The sequence below is a fragment of the Aotus nancymaae genome, unplaced genomic scaffold (assembly GCF_030222135.1).
Source record: "Aotus nancymaae isolate 86718 unplaced genomic scaffold, 86718_ANA_hifiasm-v0.15.2.pri h1tg000008l, whole genome shotgun sequence".
In the NCBI taxonomy this organism is placed as follows: domain Eukaryota; kingdom Metazoa; phylum Chordata; class Mammalia; order Primates; family Aotidae; genus Aotus; species Aotus nancymaae.
The window spans coordinates 3,215,764-3,241,241 of record NW_026988419.1 but is presented as its reverse complement, the minus strand read 5'-3'; the positions used below and the strand labels follow the sequence as shown (position 1 = coordinate 3,241,241).

The window sequence follows — 25,478 nt, the reverse complement described above, 5'->3', positions numbered from 1 at the left end:
TTTTTAAGGCTAATACTTCCTCATATGGTTGGACCAGATTTTGCTCATCTATCTGTTCCTCTGTCAGTGGACATTTGGGTTGCCTCCACCTTTTGGCTGCTGTGAATAGTGCTGCTGTGAAGTGTGCATGCACATCCTGACTGCTGTGTTAATTTGTTCCTTGCTTTCTTTATAGTTTTCCCATCTATGTATATAGCCTGCATAATACTGTATTTGCTTTTGTGCTCAGTAGCAAGTACCAGCCTCGCTCTGCAAGGAAACAGGACTGTGCCCATGTTAGATGAAGTTACCTAGGAGAAAATGGCATAAACAAAAGTTTGGGATAATAGTTGGACATAGCTTCCCTGAACATTTATTGATCCCCTCCGGTGACATTGGTAATCAAAGCTGGGAGAGAGTCCTGTGAAACATAGACCATGTGGCAGAATTGAAAGATCATCCAGGTGCCAGTTGTCCAGCAGCAATATTGATTGATTGATTGATTGAGACAGAGTCTCACTGTCACCCAGCCTGGAGTACAATGGTGCAATCTTGGCTCACTGCAACCTCCATCTCCGAGGTTCAGGCGATTCTCCTGCCTCAACCTCCCAAGTAACTGGGACTACAGGTGTGTGCTACCACACCCAGCTAATTTTAATATTTTTAGTAGAGATACTTTTTTGCTGTGTTAGCCAGGCTGGTCTCAAACTCCTGACCTCAGGTGATCCAACCACCTCGGCCTCCCAAAGTGCTGGGATTACAGGTATGACAGCAGCAATATTTATGCCCAAGGGTAATGGTGAGCTGCTCTGTATTTTGGCTTGTAAATGTACCTGATCTAGTTCTCAGGAGTCAATCACTTGAGAATACTTCTGTGGGGGTAAAAAGACTGTTCACAGCTAATCCATACAGGGCATGGAAATGGGAGCTGGAGCGTCACTAGCACATGTCAGGGTTATCCAAATGCCAGTAGGCATCTGGGCTCATCTCACCGGACATTTTGTATTCTGTTTACAAATTAGGACATGGTATACTACTTTGGAACACAGGCAGCATTTACTAAAACTGAATTCCTCATGTCCTAGCAAAGCTTCTCCTAGGTATGCCCCAACAAAAATGTGCCCATATTTTCACTAAAAAACATACATAAATATTCATAGCTGCACTTCTTATAAGAACCAAAACGCTGGCTGCAACCCAAATATCAGTCAGCAGTAGAATGAATACCTGTGATGTATTTGTAAAATGGGACACCTTAAGCAGTGGGAAGGAGCGCACAGCAGAGACCACGGGTGAATATCACAAGCAGATTGTTGAATGAAAAAGTCAAATATAAGAGACTATATAATATATGGTTTCATTTATTAAAAAATTTAAAACCAAGTAACATGAATCTATGATTTTAGAAGCCAGGAGAGATCACCCTTGGTTTGGAATGCGGTTCTGGAAGGGCTTCTGGGACCATGGGCATGTTCTGTTTCTTGACCTGGTTGCTAGTTAGCCGCATGTTCAGTTTGTGAAAACTCACCAGGCTGTACACGTGATCTGTGCAGTGTTCTGTGTAGATGCTATACCTTAGTAAAAATTTGACCTCAATTGTTGTAATGGTAATAGGCATCTTGGGGGCAATGGCCTTTGACATGTCACTCTCTTGAGTCAGCTGGGTTTAGTCTGGACAACATCTGGTGCATAGCTGCCCTCCAGGCGTCTCTTCACCAAACTGTTACTGATTCCTTTCACTGCTCTCCTGAATTGGACCCCAGTGCCCCATATTATCTTATTTCTTGACTTGTTCTCTCGATTAATGGAACATCTTTGAGTTAATAGCTTCTAGAGAAAAGGTGCACAGGAAGTATATATATATATATATATATATATATATATATATATATGTGTGTGTGTATATATATATATATATATTTTTTTTTTTTTTTTTTTTTGAGATGGAGTTTCGCTTTTGTTACCCAGGCTGAAGTGCAATGGCGTGATCTCGGCTCACCGCAACCTCCGCCTCCTGGGTTCAGGCTATTCTCCTGCCTCAGCCTCCTGAGTAGCTGGGATTACAGGCACGCGCCACCATGCCCAGCTAATTTTTTGTATTTTTTTTAGTAGAGACGGGGTTTTACCATGTTGACCAGGATGGTCTCAATCTCTTGACCTCGTGATCCACCCGCCTCGGCCTCCCAAAGTGCTGGGATTACAGGCCTGAGCCACCACGCCCGGCCTAGGAAGTATATTTTTTGAGATCATGTATGGTCAAAAAATGTCTTCATTCTTTGTATAGAATTCTGGATTGTAAATAATTTTCCTTCAGAATTTTGAAGACATTGCTCCATTGTCTTTTAGGTTCCAGTTTTCCTGTTCAGAAATCCAAAGCCAGCTGGGCACGGTGGCTCATGCCTGTAATCCTAGCACTTTGGGAGGCCAAGGCAGGATGATCACTTGAGCCCAGGAGTTTGTGACCAGCCTGAATAAAATAGTGAGACCCCATTCTCTGCCAAAAAAAAAAATTTTTTTTTTTTTTACATTAACCAGGCATAGTGGCATGAGCCTGTAGTCCCAGCTAACTCTGAAGACTGAGGCGGGAGGATTGCTTGAGCCCAAGAAGTCGAGGCTGTGAGCTGTGATCACACCACTGCATTCCATCCTGGGCAACAGAGTGAGACCTTGACTCAAAAAAAAAAAAGGAATCTAAAGCCATTCCACTTCCTTATCTTTTGTATGTGACCTGTGTTTGTCTCTCTAGAAGCATTTCTTCCCTTCTGTCTTCTGTGTTCTCTCTCTGAATGTTGAACCTCCTGAACTGGTTTTCTGTTTTTCTCATAGTTTCTCTCATATTTTCTATCTTTTTATTTCACTCTCTGGGAGATTTATTTCCTTCCTTCCTTCCTTCCTTCCTTCCGTCCTTCCTTCTTTTGACAGTCTCATTCTGGTTTTCTATTTTTCTTATAGTTTCTCTCATATTTTCTATCTTTTTGTTTCACTCTCTGGGAGATTTCCTTCCTTCCTTCCTTCCTTCCTTCCTTCCTTCCCTCCCTCCCTCCTCCCTCCCTCCCTCCCTCCCTCCCTCCCTTCCTTCCTTCCTTTTTTTTGACAGTCTCACTCTGACACCCATGCTGGAGTGCAGTGGCATAATCTCAGCTCACTGTAGCCTCTGCCTCCTGGGCTCAAGCAATCTTCCTGCCTCAGCTTCCCAAGTAGCTGGGATTATAGGTGAGTGCCACCACACTTGGCTAATTTTTGTATTTTTATAGAGATGGGGTTTCACCATGTTGGCCAGGCTGGTCTCAGACTCCTGATCTCAAGTGATCTTCCCGCCTCGGCCTCCCAAAGTCCTGAGATTATAGGCGTGAGCTATCATGCCCAGCCTTCCTAGATTTCTTCATCTTTATTTTCTGACCCTGTTATTGAAACTTTTCTTTCCTTTTTGATAGTATTATTTTGTTTCATGGATATAATACAATTTCTTATGTCTTTCAGGATATTAGTGATGAATTTTTATTTAAGTTTTAGTTTTCTTCTCCCTGCAGTCTTTTACTCCAAGCCCCTCCCCCGCCCCCTATTTGTTTTGGCCTCCTGGTAGAAACTTTTCTTGGATGTCTGGTAGTCCTTGGTGATCTCCTAATGACATATTTAGTGAAGGGGACTGAAAAGCCCAGTGAGTGTGATGGTAGGGCCTCTCGATGTATAGCTCCACCGAGGGGGATCTGGGTGGGCCATTTGCTGAACCTCTGATTTTACCATCTCTAGTTCTTTCCCCTTGGGCTGGTCATTTCACTGTGAGAATAGTTTTCTAATCTTGGGCCTAGAGGGGAAGGGTCTGATTGCCAGTGTCCTGGGAGCCAAGTTCTGGAGTGGCCCTCTGTTCTACATTCGTTCTGTATTTAGACACTAACCCCCCTCTCCATTTTGTTCTAGAATCCCTGAAACCCTTGCTGTCCTCTGCCTGGTGTCCCTGATCCACAGACTCTGTGTCACACTCACAAGGGAACACCCTCTCCACAGCCCTGTGCTGAGAGGTGCACAGGAGTCACATGAGTGGGATCCAGCTGCTGCTTAAACAACTTTCATTCATTCATCTTCATTTTTCTCCAGCTCTTAAGCCCTTTGAGGAGTCAGTAATGGAAATTGGGTAATTCCACAGTGCCCCTTGCTGCCTTGAGATTGGACCTTCTTCGGCCTTCTAAGCCTCTTGCCATCCTGCATTCCTGCTTCCAGAACTGTGGCATTATCATTTCTTTTGCTGTTCTCTCTGTCCTTAGGAATTATCTTTTTTAACAGTGCATTTATTGTTTTACTGTGGTTTAGAGGGCACCAAATTAGGCGTGTGTCTTGGATCTACCATTCTAACCTGGAAAACAGCAGCAATGGTAACAGCAAACAGGACTGCTTCCTTCGTGCCAGTCACTGTTCTGAGAGCTTCGTATAATGAATTCATTTAATTTGGAAGTCTGACTAACTTATTTTTGCTAAGTCTCATCAAATTCCAGTTGGAAATCAAGACCCAGATGAAATGTTTGGCTTTAGTCTGTTTATTTCACCTCTAATATATTCAGGCAGAGGAAGAGAACTACCAGACCCAAAGAGGAGACATATGTTTATCTCCCTTCTCTTAACCTTGCTTTTCGTCTTGACTTTGTCCCCCAGAGGAGTGTGCTTCAGTTGCTGCACTCCAAGAGCGACGTGGTACGGCAGTACATGGCCAGGCTCATCAATGCTTTTGCGTCCCTGGCAAAAGGTGAGACATCAGCTTTGCTTAAAGAGAAGAGCTAGGTCATAGTGATTCCTTTTCCTTTGAGAATGAGTGTTCCTCCCAAGTGTCTTAGCAATTACGCTTGCTCAATTTGTTACTGTTTAATTCACCTAAGGTCTTTTATGAAAATTTGTTGTTGTCATATTGCTTTAGTTTATATCAGAGCACTTTTGGACAGTTTTTGGGTTTATTTTGTAAGCCTCCTGGTTTTATTTTATAAGCTTTCTAGTTTTGTAACATAGTAATGTTTTATATTGCTTTCAAGCATATCACAGGTAATGAATGCACTTTCTACAGTTTTCTACTTAAGACAAAATAAGTGAAACAATTACAGCAAAATAAGCTTGGTGAAATAAAGCAGACTCCAATAAACACTGCACCATTTCCTTCGGAAGACTATGACCTCTTAAATCAAAGGATTTGAAAACTCTGAAAATAACATGCCCTCATAACTGAATTCAAAATGATTTGGTGAAGTGCCATTATCTTCCATAAGTTCTTATTTGTTTGAGTTCTTTATAATGTGAATAAAGGGAGTTTTCAAATTATGAATATATGATAGTCTACAACTTAGTTCATTTGTTCGTTCATTCTTCCATCCATTTGGCAAACATTTATGATAAGCCAGGATATGTTACTGAGGACCATTCATTTAATAATACTATTGAAACTTATGTCTGAAATTGACATCTTCCATATCAATTCAGAAGTCCATAACAGGCTAGTGACCATTCTGGGTTTATTATAGGGTCCCAGGTATGGCTTCCACCTTCCTCTCCAGGCCTTGTGCATGTCTAAAGGGAGCAGAGAATGTGAATGGAAGCACTCCTTGGCTGCCTGTATTGTGAAGGCTTAAGGGCTCATAACACAACATCTACCCCCCATTTCTCCTTGTAGATCTGAATGTTGGGTTCAGGATTTCATGGGAAAAAAAAGATGGTGCTCCCCACAAGAACACAGCAGTGAATTATGTGTAGCTCACAAGAAGAGTGGTTTTTCTAGTCATCAGATAGTTGATTGAATAAAACCAACTTTTAGAAGAAATACCTTTTAATTTTGTGGGAGTTTTGTAGGTTTTATTTTATTTTATTTTCGACAGAGTCTTGCTCTGTCACCCAGGCTGGAGTACAGTGGCATGATCTCGGCTCACTGTAGCCTCAACTGCCCATACTCAAGCAATGCTCCTCCCGCCTCAGCCCCCCAATTAGCAGGGTCGACAGGTGTGCATCATCACACCTGGCTAATTTTCTTTAGTTTTTGTAGAGATAAGGTTACGCCCTGTTGCCCAGGCTGGTTGGGAACTCCTGAGCTCAAACAATCTACCACTTCAGCCTTCCAAAGTGCTAGGATTACAGGCGTGAGCTACATTGCACAACCAGTAAGATTTTATTATTATTATTATTTATTTATTTTTTTTTTAATTTTTTTGGGGGGTCGAGGGACAGAGTCTCGTTCTGTCACTCAGGCTGGAGTGCAGTGGCTCGCTTGGCTCACTGCAACCTCCGCCTCCCCAGATCAAGCAATTCTCCTGCCTCAGCCTCCTGAGTAGCTGGGATTATAGGCACCTGCCACCATGCCCAGCTAAGTTTTGTATTTTTAGTAGAGACAAGGTTTCACCATGTTAGCCAGACTGGTCTTGAACTCCTGACCTCAGATGATCCACCCGCCTCGGCCTCCCAAAGTGCTGAGATTACAGGCATGAGCCACTACTCCTGGCCCAGTAGGTTTTTTAGAACATAAAATTACCCAAACTCTACTGTGTTTTATGCAAAGTAAGTTTTCATGGAAAGTGGTTTTGTAGCATACCAGATAAATTATTTCTGTCTTTCACCTGTTTCATCTCTGGTGTATTATCAGGTCGCCTCTACCTTGCCCAGAACACAAAGGTGCTGCGGATGCTGGAGGGAAGACTGAAGGAGGAGGACAAGGACATCATCACCAGGGAGAACATTCTTGGGGCCCTGCAGAAGTTCAGCCTCAGGTAGTGACTGTGTGGTAGGTCGTGGTGTCTCCTTTGAGATCACATTGAGTTAAAATTCCTATGACAACTCAGGAGGCAGATGGTGCAGATGGTATTTTTCCACTAACACTTTGGAGAGGTTGGATGACTTTCTAAAACAGAGCTAGAAAGCTTATCTCTAATCCACTAAACTATCCTGCTAGAGACTGCTGGGGATGTAGGAAGACATTTTATTTTTTTCTTCTTTTATTTTTTTATTTATTTTCACCAGGGCCTTTGCTGTGAGAGGAAGGCATTTTAAAAGCACCGGTGTATTTTCCTAATGGACGTTATCTAGTGCCAGCCATGCTAGATTGTGTCTCAGGGCATGTTCAGGGCTTAGAGACAGACACATGAATAGGGCCCAATAGAGCCTCAGCCCTCAAGTTACTTCCAGTCCCCTGTGGGAGCCACACGTGTAAATGTACATCCCAGCAGAGTGTGAGAGACGGTCCTATGGAGTTAGGGTTAGGGCCTCCTGACTTTGGCGATGCAACCCACCCCATCGGCTCAGCCTAGACCGCCGTGACTTGGAACCTATAGCGCCAGTCTGGTCTTGAACTCCTGACCTCAGGTGATTCACCCACCTCAGCCTCCAAAGTACTGGAATTAACAGGCATGAGCCATCGTGCCCAGCCCCATAGGTTTCTTTTCAGTTAACAGCTTTATTGAGGTGTATTTTACACACCATAATATTCCCCCATATCAAGCACACAATTCAAGGATTTTTGGCGTATTTACAGAGTTGGGCCACAATCATCACCACAATCCAGTTTTAGGACATTTCCATCACCACAAAAAGAAACCTTTGCAAGGTTCGTCCTTGTAGCAGCGTGTATCAGGGCTCCATTCCTTTTGTGGCTGAATGATACTCCATTGTGGCTACACCACGTTTTTTTGTTTGTTTGTTTGTTTGGTTGGTTTTTTTTTGAGACAGAGTCTCGCTCTGTTGCCCAGGTGGAGTACAGTGGTGTGGTCTCGGCCCACTGCAACCTCCGCCTCCCGGGTTCCAGCTGTTCCCCTGCCTCAGCCTCCTGAGTAGCAGGGATTACAGGCACGCACCACCATGCCCAGCTAAGTTTTGTATTTTTAGTAGAGACGAGATTTCACCATGTTGGCCAGGCTGGTCTCGAACTTCTGACCTCTTGATCCACCTGCCTTGGACTCCCAAAGTGTTGGGATTACAGGTGTGAGCCACTGTGCCTGGCCTACATTACATTTTGTTTGTCCTTCAGTTGATCAGCATTTGGGTTGTTTGCACTTTTGGACAATATGTATAACACTGCCATGAAAGTTTCAGCACAAGTCTTTGTGTGGACATATGTTTCCTTTTCTCCTGAACCGGCATCTAGGAGATGAATTACTGCGTCATATAGTAATTTTCTCAGAGTTTTCTTTGAAAATAATCACCTCAAGTTCTCTTTGACTTTATTGAGAACTCCAGTACCTGGAGTCTTCAGCTTTTTTTGGTCAGTCCTCTTCTGAACACAATTTCTTCCCATCAAATGTGGTTAACATTTGACCAACTCACAAATAACCAGAAGCTGGCCAAGTGAAAGGTCTAAGTGTGTGTGTGTTTACTGGGGAAGGGATAGGTATTTGTATCTACCATTTGCCAATTTCCTGCAAATGAAAATTCCTGTACTAACTATATGAATTGAAAAGAACTAAGTGATCTGCAGAGTCATTACTTCCTCAGAGCATACAGACACTTCATTTCTGTTTGTTTGTAGAGAGGACTTTGCTCAATATTGACTGTTTTGGGGGTTTTTAGAAATTCAATAACTATAGTTAAGTGACAGATATAAGATATGGTGAAAAAAATACTTCCTCCTGGTAATGCAAATGTTTACTGCCTGTTTATTCTTTTCCTCCAAATGATCATTTAAGCTTTTTCGTTCTGTAAAGGTGCTTAAACTTTTTGCAATTTTCCAGAGTCTTTGCAATAAATGGAGAAGGTAGCTAGTTACCAAGAGAGCACAGTCTTCACTGTATTCTATGTTGACCCCGATTGGGTCAACATAGTGTTTAAGAACAGGATGAACAGGTAACTGGCTCCGCTGTTTTGTCCTGGATGGTGGTTTCACCATAAGCTGCTCATTAGGAGATGTGCAGTGCTGGCTTCTCTGTGGCATGTCAGTTTTCTAGTAATCCAGATGGCACCTCACAATGATACCACACTTAGCCTCAGTAATTCTTTTTTTTTTTTTTTTGAGACAGAGTTTTGTTCTGTCGCCAGGCGCCAGGCTGGAGTTCAGTGGCACGATCTCGGCTCACTGCAATCTCCCCCTCTCAGGCTCAAGCAATTCATCTGCCTCAGCCTCCCGAGTAGCTGAAACTACAGGCACACGCCACCATGCCCAGCTAATTTTTGTATTTTTAGTAGAGACGGGGTTTCACCATGTTGGCCAAGATGGTCTCCATCTCTTGACCTTGTGATCCGCCCACCTCGGCCTCCCAAAGTGCTAGGATTACAGGCGTGAGCCACCGCGCCCAGCAGCCTCAGTAATTCTTAAGGCTAACTTGATGACATCACCATCATACATTTTGATGAGGGATTGGATTTTGTAAGAGTCTACACCTGGATTTCAGGTGGAAGATCATTCCTTATAATTTGCATTAGCCAGTTCATTAAACTACCCTTACTCTATAGAAATCTGAATCAGAATGATGTTAAGGTAGGCTTTTGCTCCTCCTTTTTTCTTTATTTCCATATAGTTCAGAGTGCCTAGAGCTGGATTATGGAGAGTTTAGGTAAAAGTCTATTTGTCAAAGAAGTATTTCTATGGTCCTGTTTCCTGGGTTAAGTAAACCAAAAGCTACTAATAAATATTTATTAGATATTTGAAGTAATGCTCTGCTAATTTTAAATATTGAAAAGGAAACTTTCAAAGTAGGAGGTCTCCTTGCCGCCTTATCTTTATTTAAACCCTTAATAAATATCCCTTAAATAATAATGAATTTTTGTTGTTTCAGTTGTATGGGTTTAACAAAAACATTCCTCAGAGTCTGTGTCTTCTATAAGTTTGTCTTTTTTGATATGCATTTACATTACTGTTTACTTTCACTCTCTTTTTTTTTTTTTGAGATGGAGTCTTGCTCCATCGCCCAGGCTGGAATGCAGTGATGCAGTCTCGGCTCACTACAGCCTCTGCCTCCTGGGTTCAAATGATTCCCTTGCCTCAGCTTCCTGAGTATCTGGAATTACAGGCACCTGCCACCATACCCAGCTAATTTTTGTATTTTTAGTAGAGACGGAGTTTCACCATGTTGTCTAGGCTGGTCTCAAACTCCTGACCTCAGGTAATCCACCCACCTCTGCCTTCCAAATTGCTGGGACAGCCACTGTTCCCAGTCTACTATTTCCTCTTATATGAAAAGTTTCTTGGCAATTTTTGTTTACCTTAGGCTGTTTCTTCCCAGGCGCCCGCTGCAGACAGCAATGATTCAAGATGGCCTTATCTTCTGGCTGGTTGATGTTCTGAAGGACCCAGACTGCCTGTCTGACTACATGTTGGAGTACTCGGTGGCTTTGCTCATGAACCTCTGTCTCCGCAGCGCAGGTCTCACAGCCCCCCAACCCTCATTCTGGTGCAGAAAGGGGAAGAGATCTTGACCCTCGAAGCTAGGTTTCCAGTGAACCTGATATGGTTTGCTTTTAGTCTCATAGAAAACTGAAAGAAGAGTGGAAAGCATTTCCAACCAGGTATCAAGCTGTTGAATCCCTGAAGCCAAAATCCCTTCTCGCCCTGGAAAAAATGTTTTGTATATATATAGTGCCCGCATTAAGAGGAGACTAAGTTCATTTACATTTTTCTTTATTGCATCATCTAAAGGTAGGAAGTTAAGAATATGACACCTGGCTGGGTGCGGTGGCTCACACCTATAATCTCAGCACTTTGGGAGGCCAAGGCAGGCGGATCACGAGGTCAGGAGTTCGAGACCAGCCTGGGCAACACAGTGAAACCCCATCTCTACTAAAATACAAAAAATTAGCTGAGCATGGTGGCGGGTGCCTGTAATCCCAGCTACTCAGTAGGCTGAAGCAGGAGAAGTGCTTGAACCCGGGAGGCAGAGGTTGCAGTGAGCCAAGATCATGCCACTACACTCCAGCCTGGGCAACAGAGCGAGACTCCATCTCCAAAAAAAAAAAGAATATGATCCCCTTTTCTGAAGACAAAGAAGTATGTTCCCAGGATCCTATAGGATTAAGTTGACTGTAATAACAGTGACACTAAAGCCCGCTTCCTGCACTGAATCACATGCTTTTCCCTGCCCCAGCCCTGGAGGTGGAGATTTTTATGTGGGCACAAGTCATTTATATGCTTGATCACTAAAGGTAGTGATTTTAACTTTTCCACAGGTACTGTCTCATTTAAATTGTTACCTGGGATGAAAGAAGCTTCTTTAGAAGAAGTACCAAGTCCAGGCTGTGGCTTTCCCCGGCCTGGGCAGCCAGTGTTTGGAGAAAAAGGCTCCCTGGATAAATAGCTGGCTCAGGAGTACTTGTTGGAAGCATCTTCACCTCCATCTTGTAGACTGAACCATGTAACTGTGTGTTGCTGACTGAGTAAATGACTATTGTTTCAGTCATTTTAAAAAACAGCATGTGTAAAAAGTCCTAGCTTTTTTTTTTTTTTTTTTTTTTTTTGAGATGAAATCACTTTCTTTCACGTAGGCTGGAGTGCAGTGGCATGATCTTGGCTCACTGCATCCTCCGCCTCCCAGGTTTAAGCAATACTCCTGCCTCAGCCTCCTGAGTAGCTGCAACTACAGGTGCCCACCACCACACCTGGCTAATTTTTGTATTTTTAGTAGAGAGGGGGTTTTACCATGTTGGCCAGGCTGGTCTTGAACTCCTGACTTCAAGTGATCTGCCCACCTTGCCCTCCCAAAGTGCTGGGATTGCAGGTGTGAACAACTGCACTCAGCCAGAAGTCCTAATTTCTAATACATTCATCAGATTAGAATTAGCTTTACTTCATCATCATCACCGTATTTGCAGCGACTTTTATGATGATGTTTAGAACTGCTAAAATGCCCGTATGATCTTTGTGATGGCCGTATAGTGTGTGGGAGGGAGAACATTGCTCTATAATGTATTATGCTTTCACTGTAATGAATTGCGCTGTGCTCTGACTGGAGTAATAGCCCACACTTGGGGTAGTTTACTGAGCACCGAGATTCTGTGCTACACTGAGTCCTTTACGTACATTAGTTTACTTAATTTTGCATCATCCTTTGAAGTAGGTATGAATAATAATCTCTGTGGTAAAGAGGAGGAAATTGAGGCCCAGATTGGTTTTGTGACTCACCCGAGGTCATACGGCTTATGGGCAGAGGAGCCAAGATTTATCCCCAAGTCTACCTGACCTAAAATTGTGCTTCCGGGTTTAGACATGTCATGTTTAGCTTTGGTTTGTTTCCCATAGGGAAGAACATGTGTGCCAAGGTGGCAGGCCTCGTGCTCAAAGTCCTTTCGGATCTTCTTGGCCATGAAAACCACGAGGTACTCATTCAGTGCTGCTGGCCCTGGGCTTAGGGGAGGCTGCACTGGGGGCCCAATGCCTGTGACCCCACGGGCACACAGCTGGCCCAGGACAGTTGCTGTATTTGAAAAATGTACATGTTCTCCCTCCTCCAGGGATTTTCAGAAGCAACTGGAAATCCTTTATAATTTTTAGAATTTTGAGAGTCAGAAGCAGGATGTTGTTCTTTCCATCCCTATCTGTGTGGCCTGCTGGCCACTGGCCTGTGCCAGGCCCCTACGGCATTGCTCCCCCACATGCCACCCTCTTGGGGTGTTTAATGTATCTCCATGGTTGTGGATGGAGCCTCCGTACATGTGTGTTGAATTTGCAGGAATTGATTGTCCTGTAGGTCTCATTCTGTTTATGGCTTTTACCTTGGCTTGTTGGGTCCTTTGTCTGGTTCATTAAGTGTCACTACTGCAAACTAGCTCCTTGTTTGTGCCCCTGCCATTTTACTTACCCGCCCGTACACTCTGGATGCCTTCCAGTCTGTTGCCACAGCAGTCCTCAGTGGACGTGGCCGCACCTGCCTCATGGGAGCCTGTGCCAGAGCTTCCACGGATGCTGGACACTCATCACTGCTGGCTGCCAGCATACATCAGTGTCAGGTCACTGAGTGCGGCCAAGTTGTCCTCCAGAGTGGGCTGTACTAGCGTTTGCTCTCACCAGTGTCCCAGTAATACCTGGTGTGATTTTCTGCGTTTTTAATTTATGGGTCTCAGGCTCTTTTTAAATAAAGTAGAGGTATGGGTAAACAGTTTATTTAACAGAAACAAATATGATTATTCTCTCACTTGCCTTCTACAAATGCCATTACAGAAACCATGACAAGGCTTCAACAAAAATCTGACCACTTTAGACAGATGAGACCCAGAGGTATATCTGAGGAGGACACGATTGAGTACCACTTGGTGGTTTCCACATGTCTGTGTTCCCATTTCTTTTTTTTTTTTTTTTGAGACAGAATCTCACTCTGTCACCTGGCTGGAGTGCAGTAGCGTGATCTCAGTTCACTGCAACCTCTGCCGCCTCCCAAGTTCAAGCATTTCTCCTGCCTCAGCCTGCCAAGTAGCTGCGATTACAGGCACACACCTCCATACCCAGCTAATTTTTTGTATTTTTAGTAGTGACAGGGTTTCATCATTTTGCCCAGGCTGGTCTCAGACCCCTAACCTTATGATTCACCCTCCTCGGCCTCTCAAAGTGCTGGGATTACAGGTGTGAGCCACCACCTCAGCCCGTTCCCATTTCAAGCAGACAGCTCCCATTCTGGTCATTCCATTCACATTTTATACTAGTTCTATCCACTGATTGGGGTGACTTCTTTAGCAAGTGGATGTTTGGTGGCTTTTGCAGTTTGTGACATTCATATTGTATTTTAAAACTAGTTAAGTTCTTAACTACTTCTAGGCCTGAATGAACTCTGTTCCTCACTTTATTCAGCTCAGGCAGGTGAAACCAGTGGGAAACATATTCTTCCATCTCATAATAAAGGTTGATTTCAAGTACTGGAACCATTATGTCTGCTCTGAAAACTGAATAGACCAAAGGATTCGAATCATGTCATTAACTGTTACCAATGCATTGGCTTTGAAAATAAGCTGGACAAGCCAGGCGCGGTGGTTTATGCCTATAATCCCAGCAATTTTGGGAGGCCAAGGTAAAATACAAGAAATGTATTTGCTACACAAGTAAATGCAATATTCATGTATCCTGTAGTAGTCATGATCTTGAAAGACAGAACGAAAATAAAGAAAAAGATGCACGTAATTGACTATATGAATATTACATTTCTTGTTTGAAAAAGATGCTATAATCAAAGTCAAAAATGAATGAAACCCCGAGGAAAAGTTGCACCACATGTGACCAAAATTTAATATTCCTAATAGTTGAAGAACTAGTACAAATTGATAAGTAAAAGTCAAGCAATCCAATAGGAAAAAGGGGTAAAGGGCATGACTGGACAGTTCACAAAATGGTGCTGGCCCAGAAGCATGAAAAGATGTTCAGTCGTGCTGGTATCAGAGAACTGAAAAGAAAAACAACTGTAGGATGCCTTTTACCCATCAGCTTGGCAAGCATTGAAAGTGCTAATGAAGTCCAGTGCTGAGGGAGGGCGATGGGAAAGGAGCCCTCCTCCATTGCCATGGAGGGCATAGCGTACAGCCCGCTGAACAGGGACTTTGCTTATCAGCATCTGCCATGCTTCATGTCCTGTGCATGCAAGTAAAACATGGGTCCTGTCCTCAAAAAGCTCAGGATAGGGGGGACATAGTGTGAATTTAAAAGGATACTGCCTCCAGTGCTGTAGTGGAGGGATGTACAAGAAGCGGAAGTGAGCTCCATGTCTGGGCTGAGTTTTCAAGGTTCATTATATGTGTGAAGACCGTTCCTGGCAAGGTGAACTGCAAGAACCTGGCTGAAACGTGGAACAGCCTGGTGGGGGCATCCGTTAGGTAGTGTGGACACGTTGTGGTGGCAGGGAGGGAGAAGCAGAGGGCATGAGATAGAGGCCACCCCTTGAAGATCCTGTGTGCCACACTAAGGAGTCTGCCTTTCCAACTGGGCTCTGTGGAAGGTTTCCGAGATGGAGAGAGGGATGATTTGGCCCACGCTATAGAATGTTCGTAGTGATCTGATGGTTAAATTAAAGTGTAAATATTGAGGGGAGAAAGACTTTTGGAGATTTGATATAGCCTAGGTCATGGACAATGATGTCTGAACAAAGATAGTAGCAGTGGATATTAAAAAGAAGGGTTCCTATCAAAGAGCCTTGAAGACAGCATTGGAGACTGAACAAAACAAAAAAATCAAAGATGACTCCAAAGTTTCTAGCCTGAGTGATCAGGAGGTTAAAAGTAACTTTAATTAAGCAATGAAATGCAGCAGGAGTGAGCTTTGGGAGGAGTGATGAATCTGGTTTTAGACTCAGTGGTAGCGGTCACTCAGACATGCAGATGGAGATGTCTGTCACTTGGAAACCTGCATCCTGGAGTGCCAGAGAGCTGCAAGGATGGGAACGCCCACTTTCCCCATTTGCCAGATTGTTCTGCAGTGTGGTGTTTGATAGAGAGTTGTGCAATATTTGAAAACTTGCAAATAACTGTTTGTTTTCCTCCACTTAAAGATCCAGCCGTATGTGAATGGAGCTCTGTACAGCATCCTTTCTGTTCCAATCATTCGTGAGGAAGCAAGAGCAATGGTAAGAAAGCGTGCCTGAGAAACGTGAGCTTCCTTCAGTGCCAGAGTTCAGAGCTCTTAGAGCAAGACCTCCTCGATTGGGCTCCATGGAAGGACTCAGATTCTTTACAAACTCACTGAAATTGTATGCAAAATGTGTATTTGCCATTTCCTAGGGAGAGAGTCTGTAGCTCTTCTCAGATTCTCAAGGGGATTCCTAACTCCTAAGTGGTTAAAAATTCAAGTGTTAGTTCTCAGCAGGCTGACTTTTGCAAAGTTATAGACATTCTGATGGCAACTAAATAGAAAAGATTATCAAACTCTCTAGGACTTGGTTTGGTTGGAAAGTAGTAAACTCAGTATTTAATATGTTTACGTTAATGCTTGTATATAAAGTAGAAAAAAAAACCTCAGGTGATTAGTATCTCATTTTCAAAGGACAGATGTTTCTAGATCTAATCTGCAAAACAGCTAGAGTTTTATACTTTTTCCTTATACCATGTGCAACCAGGTTAACAGTGTATTAAATGCTGTGGTGAAAAAGTTAAATATATTTCCATCCTCAAAACACAGGCCTCATTGACACCAACAAAACATTCTTCTAATTGGTTTTGCTTACTTAGAAGAATTGCTAAGTCTTCTCATTCATCATTTAAAATTACGCCAGCAGTTACACCAGAGGCAAAACTTATTTAAGAACCATTCTATGCGATCACAGTAAACAATGGACCTTAATTGCCTGCTGCTTTTAAATTTCACCACAAAACAGGGGAAAATAAATTTGCTTATATTCTGCATTATGGTCATTTAGGTGAAAGAAAGGGATTGTCAGCCAAGGCAAAGAAGAGAAGAAAACACGTAGGCTTAAAAGAATGGAGGTAACATCGAATCTGAGTGAAATGCAGCATGGAGGAAAGACACCAGGGCAAAGGGATGGAGAGGGCGGGGGAGTGGCAGCCAAGGGCAGGGGCCACGTAACAAAGAGTCACAGTTGTAGGTTATGACAGCAGGACTGCCCTTAGAGATCCCAGAGCAGGGAGAAAAAAGACAGAAGAGAGGGACAGAGCTTCTGAGACCTATGTGACAGTGTCAGGAGGTCTGACAGTTACCCAGTAGGAGTTCCAGAAGGAGAGGAATGTGAGCAAATGGGGCGGAAAAATCATTGGATAAATAATGAAGAAATTTGGTGAGAAATACAAACGTAACAGTAAGGTATCTAGGAAACCCCTAAATGTTTGGAAAATAAACAGCACACTGGTATCAGTTTTCTATTACCGCATAACAATTTACCCCAAAGCTTAGTGGCTTAAACAAGTTTTCTGGTTTTGTTTTTGAGACAGAGTCTCGATCTGTCGCCCAGGATGGAGTACAGTGGCACAGTCTCAACTCACTGCAACCTCTGCCCCCTGGGTTCAAGCAATTCTCCTGCTTCAGCCTCCCGAGTAGCTAGGTACTACAGGTGCACACCACCATACCTAGCTGATTTTTGTATTTTTAGTAGAGATGGGTTTTCACCATGTTGGCCGGGCTAGTCTCGAGCTCCTGAACTCAAGTGATCCGCCTGCCTCAGCCTCCCAAAGTGCTGGGATTACAGGCGTGAGCCACCGTGCCCAGCTGATTTTTGTTTTTGTTTTTGTTTTTGTTTTTGAGACAGGTCTTGCTCTTTTACCAGGCTAGAGTGCAGTGGCCTGATCATAACTCAACTGCAGCCTCCATCTCCCAGGCTCACGCCATCCTCCTGCCTCATCTAGTAGCTGGGACTGTAGGTGTGCGCCACCACACCTAGCTAATTTTTTTTTAAGAGACAGGGTCTTGCTATGTTGGACCAGGCTGGTCTGATACTAGGCTCAGTTGATCCTCCCACCTTGGCCTCCTAAAGTGCGGGGGTTACATGCATGACCTGCTGAGCCTGGCCCTTGAATTTGTAAATTACAGTCATGCACCACGTGACAACATTTTGATCAACAAGACTGCATATATGATAATGGTCCAATAAGATTATAATACCCTATTTTTACTGTACCTTACCTATGTTTAGATATGCTTAGATACACAAATACTTAACATTGTGTTACAGTTGCCCACAGTTTTCCACACAGTCACGTGCTGAACAGGCTTGTACTCTAGGATCTTAATGGCTATGCCATATAGCCTAGGTGTTATAGTAGGCTACACCATCTAGGTTTGTCACTTATCTATGATATTTATACAATAATGACATTGCCTCATGACACATTTCGCAGAACATATCCCAATCACCAAGCTACCAATGACTGTTTCTTTGGGATAAACATTCAAGAGTGGAAAGCAGAGTAGTCCTAACTAACAGTTGCTCAGTTTATAATTGAGACTTTAGCCTCTGCCACCAAGCTCACTCGCATGGCTGTCAGCAGGAGACCTCCGTTTCCTTCTGGCTGTTGGCTGGGACCTCATTTTCTTCCCAAATGGGCCTCTCCATAAAGCTTCTCTTGACATGGCAGTTGGCTTCACCTAGAGTGAATGATTTGAGAGAGAGAGTAAGCAAGACAGAAGCCCCAGTGTCCTTTAGAAAACCTACTCTCAGAAGTGAGATACTATTGCATTTATTCCTTTGGTTACACAGACCCACCCTGGTACAATGTGGAGGGGATTGCACAAGGGTGTGACTAGCAGGAGGTAAAATCACTGGGGCCACCTTGGGCTGGCCACCACACACTCCTAGGTAACTGTGGGTCAAAGAAGAAAGCTCAAGGGAGATGAGGGGCTATCATTCTATTGAAAAATATTACAAATATTTTCTCAGTTTTGGTTTGTCTTTTTAAATTATGGTGGTTGGCCAGGCATGTTGGCTCACACCTATAATCCCAGTACTTTGGGAAGCCGAGGTGGGCAGATCACGAGGTCAGGAGTTTGAGACCAGCCTGGCCAACATGGTGAAACTCTTGTCTGTACTAAAAATACAAAAATTAGCCAGGTGTGGTGGCACATGCCTGCAGTCCCAGCTTCTCAAGAGGCTGAGGCAGGAGAATCACTTGAACCTGAGAGGCGGAGGTTGCAGTGAGCTGAGATTGCACTATTGCACTCCAGCCTGGGCAACAAGAGCAAGTCTCCGTCTCAAAAAAACAAAAGATGTTATGGTGGTTTTGGTCAAATATCCGCTTTATGGCTTCTGACATGGGTTTCTAGATAAGCTGTGAGATTTTGACTTTGAAAAGGAAATGTGGATCACTTACATAAAGATATAAGTAGATGGTGGGGCACGGTTGCTCATGCCTGTAATCCCAGCACTTTGAGAGGCTAAGGTGGGCAGATCACCTGAGGTCAGGAGTTTGAGACCAGCCTGGCCAACATGGAGAAACGCTGTCTCTACTAAAAATACAAAAATTAGTCAGACCTGGTGGTGGGCACCTGTAATCCCAGCTACTCAGGAAACTGAGGCAGGAGAATCGCTTGAACCCGAGAGGCAGAGGTTGCAGTGAGCGGAGATCACGCCACTGCACTCCAACCTGAGCAACAAAGGGAGACTCAGTCTCAAAAAAAAAAAAAAAAAAAAAAAAGGTAGAATAAGCTTCCCTCTGGCATTTAACAGAGATTAAAGGTATAAGCCAGGGAGGAACCCCTTTTAGCCTAAGAGGAAGCTTTTAGACACATCACCAAGGTGGTTGCCTACTTAACTATTTGTAAGAGTTACCTCTAAGGGATGATCCTGGTCACAATAAGATTTTTCTAAAACCCTGAAATTTCCCTCCTTTCACGTTTGTCTTTGAGGAAGTTTTTAGATTGATAAAGCCATTATATTCTCTTTGCACATAGGTCTTACATGGGTGTATTTGCTTGGCAGAGTCTAGGTTGTGTGCCTGCACCCTAGCTACAGGGGAGGCTATAAATGCTGAATAATGAAGGAAATAAAGACAAGGAAAACATTTCCCACAATCTCTCCACCTTGACATCTGCTCATGCACGATGCTAGGGAAGTGGAGGCAGAGCTGATGTCCTCAGCCCTCCTGGTATTTGTATGTGTGTCAGCACGGTCTTTCTGGAAGGCAGCTTGGCAGTTATATGAAAAGGCACTAAAATATCCATCTTTTGGACTCATTCATTTTCTTCTGGTTGTTGATGCACAGAAAGAGTTCTATGCATGACAATGCTCATTTCAACATCTTTAAAAGAGTGAAAAGCTGGAAGCAACATAAATATCTAGTAATACAGGAATTGCTAATGAAATTATGATTCTTTTGCTCAAAATATTCATAGTTATTGAAGATAATAATTAGGAAAAGCAGTATGAAGCAGTCTGGAAATTTTTATTTTACTTTATAATGAGGGATAAAAGCAGAATATCTCATTATAAGAATGTATGTGCTTATGGAAAATGACACAATTTACATAAAAATTACATTAGTACCAAATGCTATTATAGTAGTCTTACAAGAATACCCTAAAGGGAAAAAAGAGAACAAAATAAATGAGCCCCCTGGGCCCCATTTGAACTTTAAGAGCCTGCCAAGGCCTGAGGCTAGAGAAGAGATCAGATAAGTGGAGCTGCCCTAATACCCACCCCACAGGCCTCCTGCAACTAGGGCTGGAGTCATAGTCAGCCTTGGGGCTCTCTGCCCTGGGCACCCCAACAAACATCCTGTCCAGGACTGGAGCAGACCAGAGACTCTGTGGGTTATAAAGGCTCCCAGAATCTGGGAGAGCCAGGGATCTGGGCTTAGAAGCCACTCAGCCCAGAGGAATGCCCAAGCACTCCATGGGGCTGCTCTGCTCCAGTGACCCTGGGGCTCACAGCACAGACCATGATGCCAGAAACTGCCTCTGCTCTTCCCAGAGGGCTGGGCACTGCTGCTCCCCCTGGCAGCAGAATCATGTATATTCCCCATGTGCCTGATCCTCCACGTTGCCCACTTGTGAGTCAAAGTTTCACATGGGTGCATTTGCTTGGCAGAATCTAAATGGTGTGTTTGCATCCTAGCTGCAAGGGAGGCTTGCAATTTGAGTATTCTGTTGCACTGGGAAATTAACAGTGTAGAGAACCTGGTTAAAAGGCATTCAGCCACAGTTGTCCATTACAAGTGGTCAGCCTAGTTGCATGTTCTGTGATGCCCACTAGGCATTGGTATTGGGCCTTTCTTTTTTTCTTCTTCTTCTTCTTCTTTCTTTCTTTTTTTTTTTTTTGGAGACAGAGTCTTGCTCTGTTGCCCAGGCTGGAGTGCAGTGGCATGATCTCGGCTTACTGCAACCTTCACCTTCCGGGTTCAAGTGATTGTCCTGCCTCAGCCTCCTGAGTAGCTGAGACTACAGGGACATGTCATCCCACCCAGCTAATTTTTGTATTTTTTTAGTAGAGACAGGGTTTCACAGTGTTGGCCAGGATGGTCTTGATCTCCTGACCTCATGATCCACCTGCCTTGGCCAAAGTGCTGGCATTACAGGTGTGAGCTACCAAGCTCAGCCCCACCCTCCTTTTTTTTAATTGGTAGAGACAGGGTCTTACTATGTCACCAGGCTGGTCTCAAACTCCTGGGCTCAAGCAATTCTCCTGCCTCAACCTCCCAAAATGCTGAGATTATGGGTGTGAACCACCATGCCTGCCTAAGAATGGACCTTTCAAAATTAGTGTAGAAATTTTTCATATTCTTGGCCTCGTAATTCTACTTCTCAAACTCCACACAAGACATGAGCAAAGATGTATGTATCAGAATGTTCATTCCAGCCTTACTGATGGTAGCAGAAGGCAGAAAACAATGACAAGACCTAAGATGAGGGAGTGACTAAGAACAGAGGCTGGAAGGTGAAGTGCTTGAGAGTGGGAACTCCTGAGCCTGCGGCTGGGTTCGAATTGTGTTCTGTTACTTCCTAGTTGTGTGGGCTAGTGAGGACTGAAGCTCTCTGTGTGATAGTTTTTCCATCTGTAAAATGAGGATTATTGCAGTACCAAACTCATAGGATTGTGAGCATCAAGGAGCTCATAATATACAGTATTTAGAACAGTGCCTAGCACACAGTAAGCGTTGAGAGATGTAAGTGGCTATTATTATTGTAGCTATGGAAATGTGGTTTATAGGTTTTTATTGAACATGAAAATGATCATAAAGTTAAGAACATATTATCAGTATGTTCTGAGTTACATAAAACAATGCACATAAAAGGAAGGAAACACCTCAAAATGTTCTCAATTATCTCTGGGTGGGGGCCCGTGAGTAATTTTTATTCTTTCTTTTAAGTTGTTTGCAAGTTTTCTATAGAGAACTTGTATCACTTTCATAACTAGAGGAAAATATTTATATCTACCTGACATAGATATTTGAATTTCTCAGGGGGAAATTTCCCTTGAAGACCTTTAATGATAGAGGATTAGACCGTGAACCTGGAACTACAGAATGCGCTAGAGTTCCGTTGTTGAGTAAAGGTAGAAGTGAGTTTGAAGTTAGTTGTTCTGTGTAGTGTTCAGTGCATGTTCTGAGGCTCTGGGAGAGATGCTTTCTCTTATTTAGTCCCTCAAGGTCCCTTGAATGAGTGACTGCAGTTGTGCCCATTTTGCTGCTGACAAAATCAGCACTTAAAGATGAAATCCTCTGCCTGGGGCCACATGGCCGGTGAGAGGCTGCGCACCTTGGCTTGCCTCCCAAGCCCTCCAACCTGTGCTGTGGTGTCATTCTAGAGTTGAGACTTTCACCTAGTCAGACATCTGCACGTAACAAATTGTTTTCTGTTCTTAAACCCTATGCATACAAATACAGCCTTCTGTATGATGATCTTTATGATGGTCTTTAATCATAGCTAGCTGGCAGCAGTTCCTTACTAACTTTTTGCACACTGCTTGTGATCCCCCCAATTTTGTTTTGAGACTGAGTCTCCCTCTGTCACCAGGCTGGAGTGCAGTGGCATGATCTTGGCTCACTGCAACCTCCACCTCCCGGCTTCAAGCGATTGTCCTGCCTCAGCCTCCCGAGTAACTAGGACTATAGGTGTGTGATACCATGCCCAGCTAATTTTTTATATTTTTAGTAGAGACAGGGTTTCACCGTGTTAGCCAGGATGGTCTTAAGCTCCTGACCTCAGCCTTCCAAAGTGCTGGGACCACCGCACCCGGCCCTGTGTTCCCATTTTTATGCATCTCGCTGATTAACTAGTACCTTTTATTATCCTTCTGTCTACCTGGGCATTGTTACTTGACCTGAATTATCTGAAATGACAAGTTACTTTCAGGATAAAATATGATTTTTATAACTTCTTTCTCTAACTTAGATTAAATATCACCTAATGTACGTGATTTTAAAAAAATACATGATATTTTGGCTGGGTGTGTGACTCACACCTGTAATCCCAGCACTTTGGGAGGCTGAAGCATGTGGATCACTTGAGATCAGGAGTTCAAGACCAGACTAGCCAACATGGTGGAAACCTCTTCTCTACTAAAAATATAAAAATTAGCCAGGCATGGTGGTATACACCTGTAATCCCAGCTACTCAGGAGGCTGAGGCATGAGAATTACTTGATCCTCGGAGGTGGAGGTTGCAGTGAGCTGAGATTGTGGCACTGTACCCCAGCCTGGGCAACAGAATGAGACTGTCTCAAAAACAAAAAAGAAAGCTTTAATTCCTCATTACAGAGAAGCTTGATTTTTTTTTCCCCCAAGTAATAACTAAGCTAGAGATACATGAAAGAGAGTAAATGAGAATAAAAACATCTGGCTGGACATGGTGGCTCATGCCTATAACCCCAGCACTCTGAGTGGCCAAGGTGGGAGGATCACTTGAGGGCAGGAGTTTTGAGACCAGCCTGGCCAACCCCTGTCTTAACAGAAATTTAAAAAAAATTAGCCAGGCATGGTGGTGCACACCTGTAGTCCCAGCTACTCCAGAAGCTGAGGTGGGAGGATCGCGTGAGCCAGGGAGGTTGAAGCTATAAGTTGTCATCACACCACTACACTCCAGCCTGGGCAACCAAGTGAGGTCCTGTCTCAAAAAAAATTTTTTTTTTAATTAAATATTGAGCAAATAATCTTGCAGAAGTAACATCTGGGAAGAAAAGATAGAAGAGAACCTGAGTGAATGATTGGTCTCACTCCACTGGTAAAAATGTTCAGACATTGACATTCCTAAGACAGCCAGTAGTGGTTCTGATCTTTGCCAGTTAAGAGGCTTATCGCGGGGCACCATGCCTCACACCTGTAATCCCAGCTCTTTGGGAAGCCAAGGAGGGCAGATCATCTGAGGTCAGGAGTTTGAGACCAGCGTGGCAAACATGGGGAGACCCTGTCTCTACTAAAAATACAAAAATTAGCCGGACTTGGTGGCACATGCCTGTAGTCCCAGCTACTCAGGAGGCTAAGACGGTAGGACAATCACTTGAACCTGGGAGGTGGAGGTTGCCGTGATTTGAGATCATGCCACTGTTTTCCAGGCTGGATGATAGAGTGAGACTCCATCTCAGAAAATAAATAAATAAAATAAAATTTTGAAAAAGGGGCATATCGCACTGCTTTTGCTTGATAACTTTCTCCTTGTGGCCCTTACATTGGGTGGGGGATGGAGAACTGGGGAGAGACACATTTGTGAGAGATATAAAATTCAGCTCTCCCAGCAGTGCAGGACCAAGGCAGTCATTGATTAGTAACTGTCTCTCTGGTAAGACAGGCCTGGCTAGGTGTCCAGCTGTTCCCACAGGACCCTGGGCACGCTGGTCCCTCAACTCACGGACGCCTTTCCGGAGTTCTTCCTCCCTTCCAGACTGTCACCGCCTCCTCTGTGAGCTTACCCGTTTCTGCCTCCCAGCTCAGTGTTAGTGCTCCCTAAGGTTCTATCCTAATCCTCTGCTCTTCTCTCACTGCTGTCACTGGGGAACCTTGTTTCTTCCCTTTTCTTGTGCTAACAGATCTGTCTCCTGAGCCACGAGCCCCTACTGGACACAGCAGGCAGAATCTTGACCATTTATCAAGCATCCACTCTGTGCCAGCCATTTGACTAGACGCTATTTCTTCAGGTGTACTTTACAAACAGTGAAAAGCACAGGCTTTACATGGGACAGTTTAGTGCATCTGGACAAATGTGATATCTACATACCAACACCCAATTCTATACTTTGTCTTTTAAAAATTTCAAGTCAACTCAAATTGTGATTCTCATTTTTATAGCTGAAGAAACACACTAGCTAGATGAAGCTGAGTGATTTGAGTGAGGTCACACATTAAATTTATGGGGGAGCTAATTACAGTTACAATACTGATTTGACTTTTCTAGAAGGTAATAACCTGCTTTGTATGATAAGAACTCAGCATGAACAATAAGAACCCAGCATGTTCAAAGCTGCACTTGGCGTTTCTTTGATTCAGTTAGAGCTATTAATTTCTAACTGTCCTATATAAAAAGGGAATTTAATTGGCTCATGTAACAGAAAAGTCCAGGAAAATCTTTAGGCATAGTTTGATAAAGGCTCACATGTCAGAGCTCCATTTTTCTGACAGTACTTCTGGACTCTGCTTCCTCTGTTTTGAGTTAATATTAGAGGCACTCTTTCCTTACAGTGGTCAGAGGCCTCCTCAACTCCCCTACAGACTCATTTAAATCTTGCCAGGAAGGAGGAAGGAGGGAAATTAGACAATGTGTTTAAGTCAATATCTTATTCCTAGTTTTCCCTGGAATTCTTTTACCCAGTATTAAAAATTCTGGTGTCAGGGTGTTATAATAAATAATGTATAGTGTAGTGACTTTATAATTCTTTTAATAGAGAAAGAATGAAATCTAGGGCCGCATGCAGTGGCTCACACCTGTAATCCCAGCATTTTGGGAGGCTGAGGCGGGCGGATCACCTGAGGTCGGGAGTTCGAGACCAGCCTGATCAACATGGAGAAAACCTGTTTTTACTAAAAATACAAAAAAGAAAATTAGCCGGGCATAGTGGCGGGCACCTGTAATCCCATCTACTCAGGAGGCTGAGGCAAGAGAATCACTTAAACCCAGGAGTCAAAGTTGCCATGAGCCGAGATTGCACCATTGCACTCCAGCCTGGGCAACAGGAGCAAAAGTCCGTCTAAAAAAAAAGGAACGAAAT

General features: G+C 43.7%; 1 protein-coding gene across 6 annotated transcripts in view; it reads left to right on the top strand.

Annotated features, from left to right (window-relative positions):
• ARMC9 (armadillo repeat containing 9) overlaps window positions 1–25,478 on the top strand; it is a 175,219-nt gene that overhangs the window by 65,448 nt on the left and 84,293 nt on the right. For all 6 annotated transcript variants that reach the window (XM_064372892.1, XM_064372894.1, XM_064372893.1 and 3 more), the window contains 5 exons: window positions 4,627–4,717; window positions 6,590–6,713; window positions 10,155–10,294; window positions 12,164–12,240; window positions 15,390–15,464. In XM_064372892.1, coding sequence (XP_064228962.1) covers window positions 4,627–4,717; window positions 6,590–6,713; window positions 10,155–10,294; window positions 12,164–12,240; window positions 15,390–15,464 — 507 coding nt within the window. The remainder of the gene's footprint in view (window positions 1–4,626; window positions 4,718–6,589; window positions 6,714–10,154; window positions 10,295–12,163; window positions 12,241–15,389; window positions 15,465–25,478) is intronic.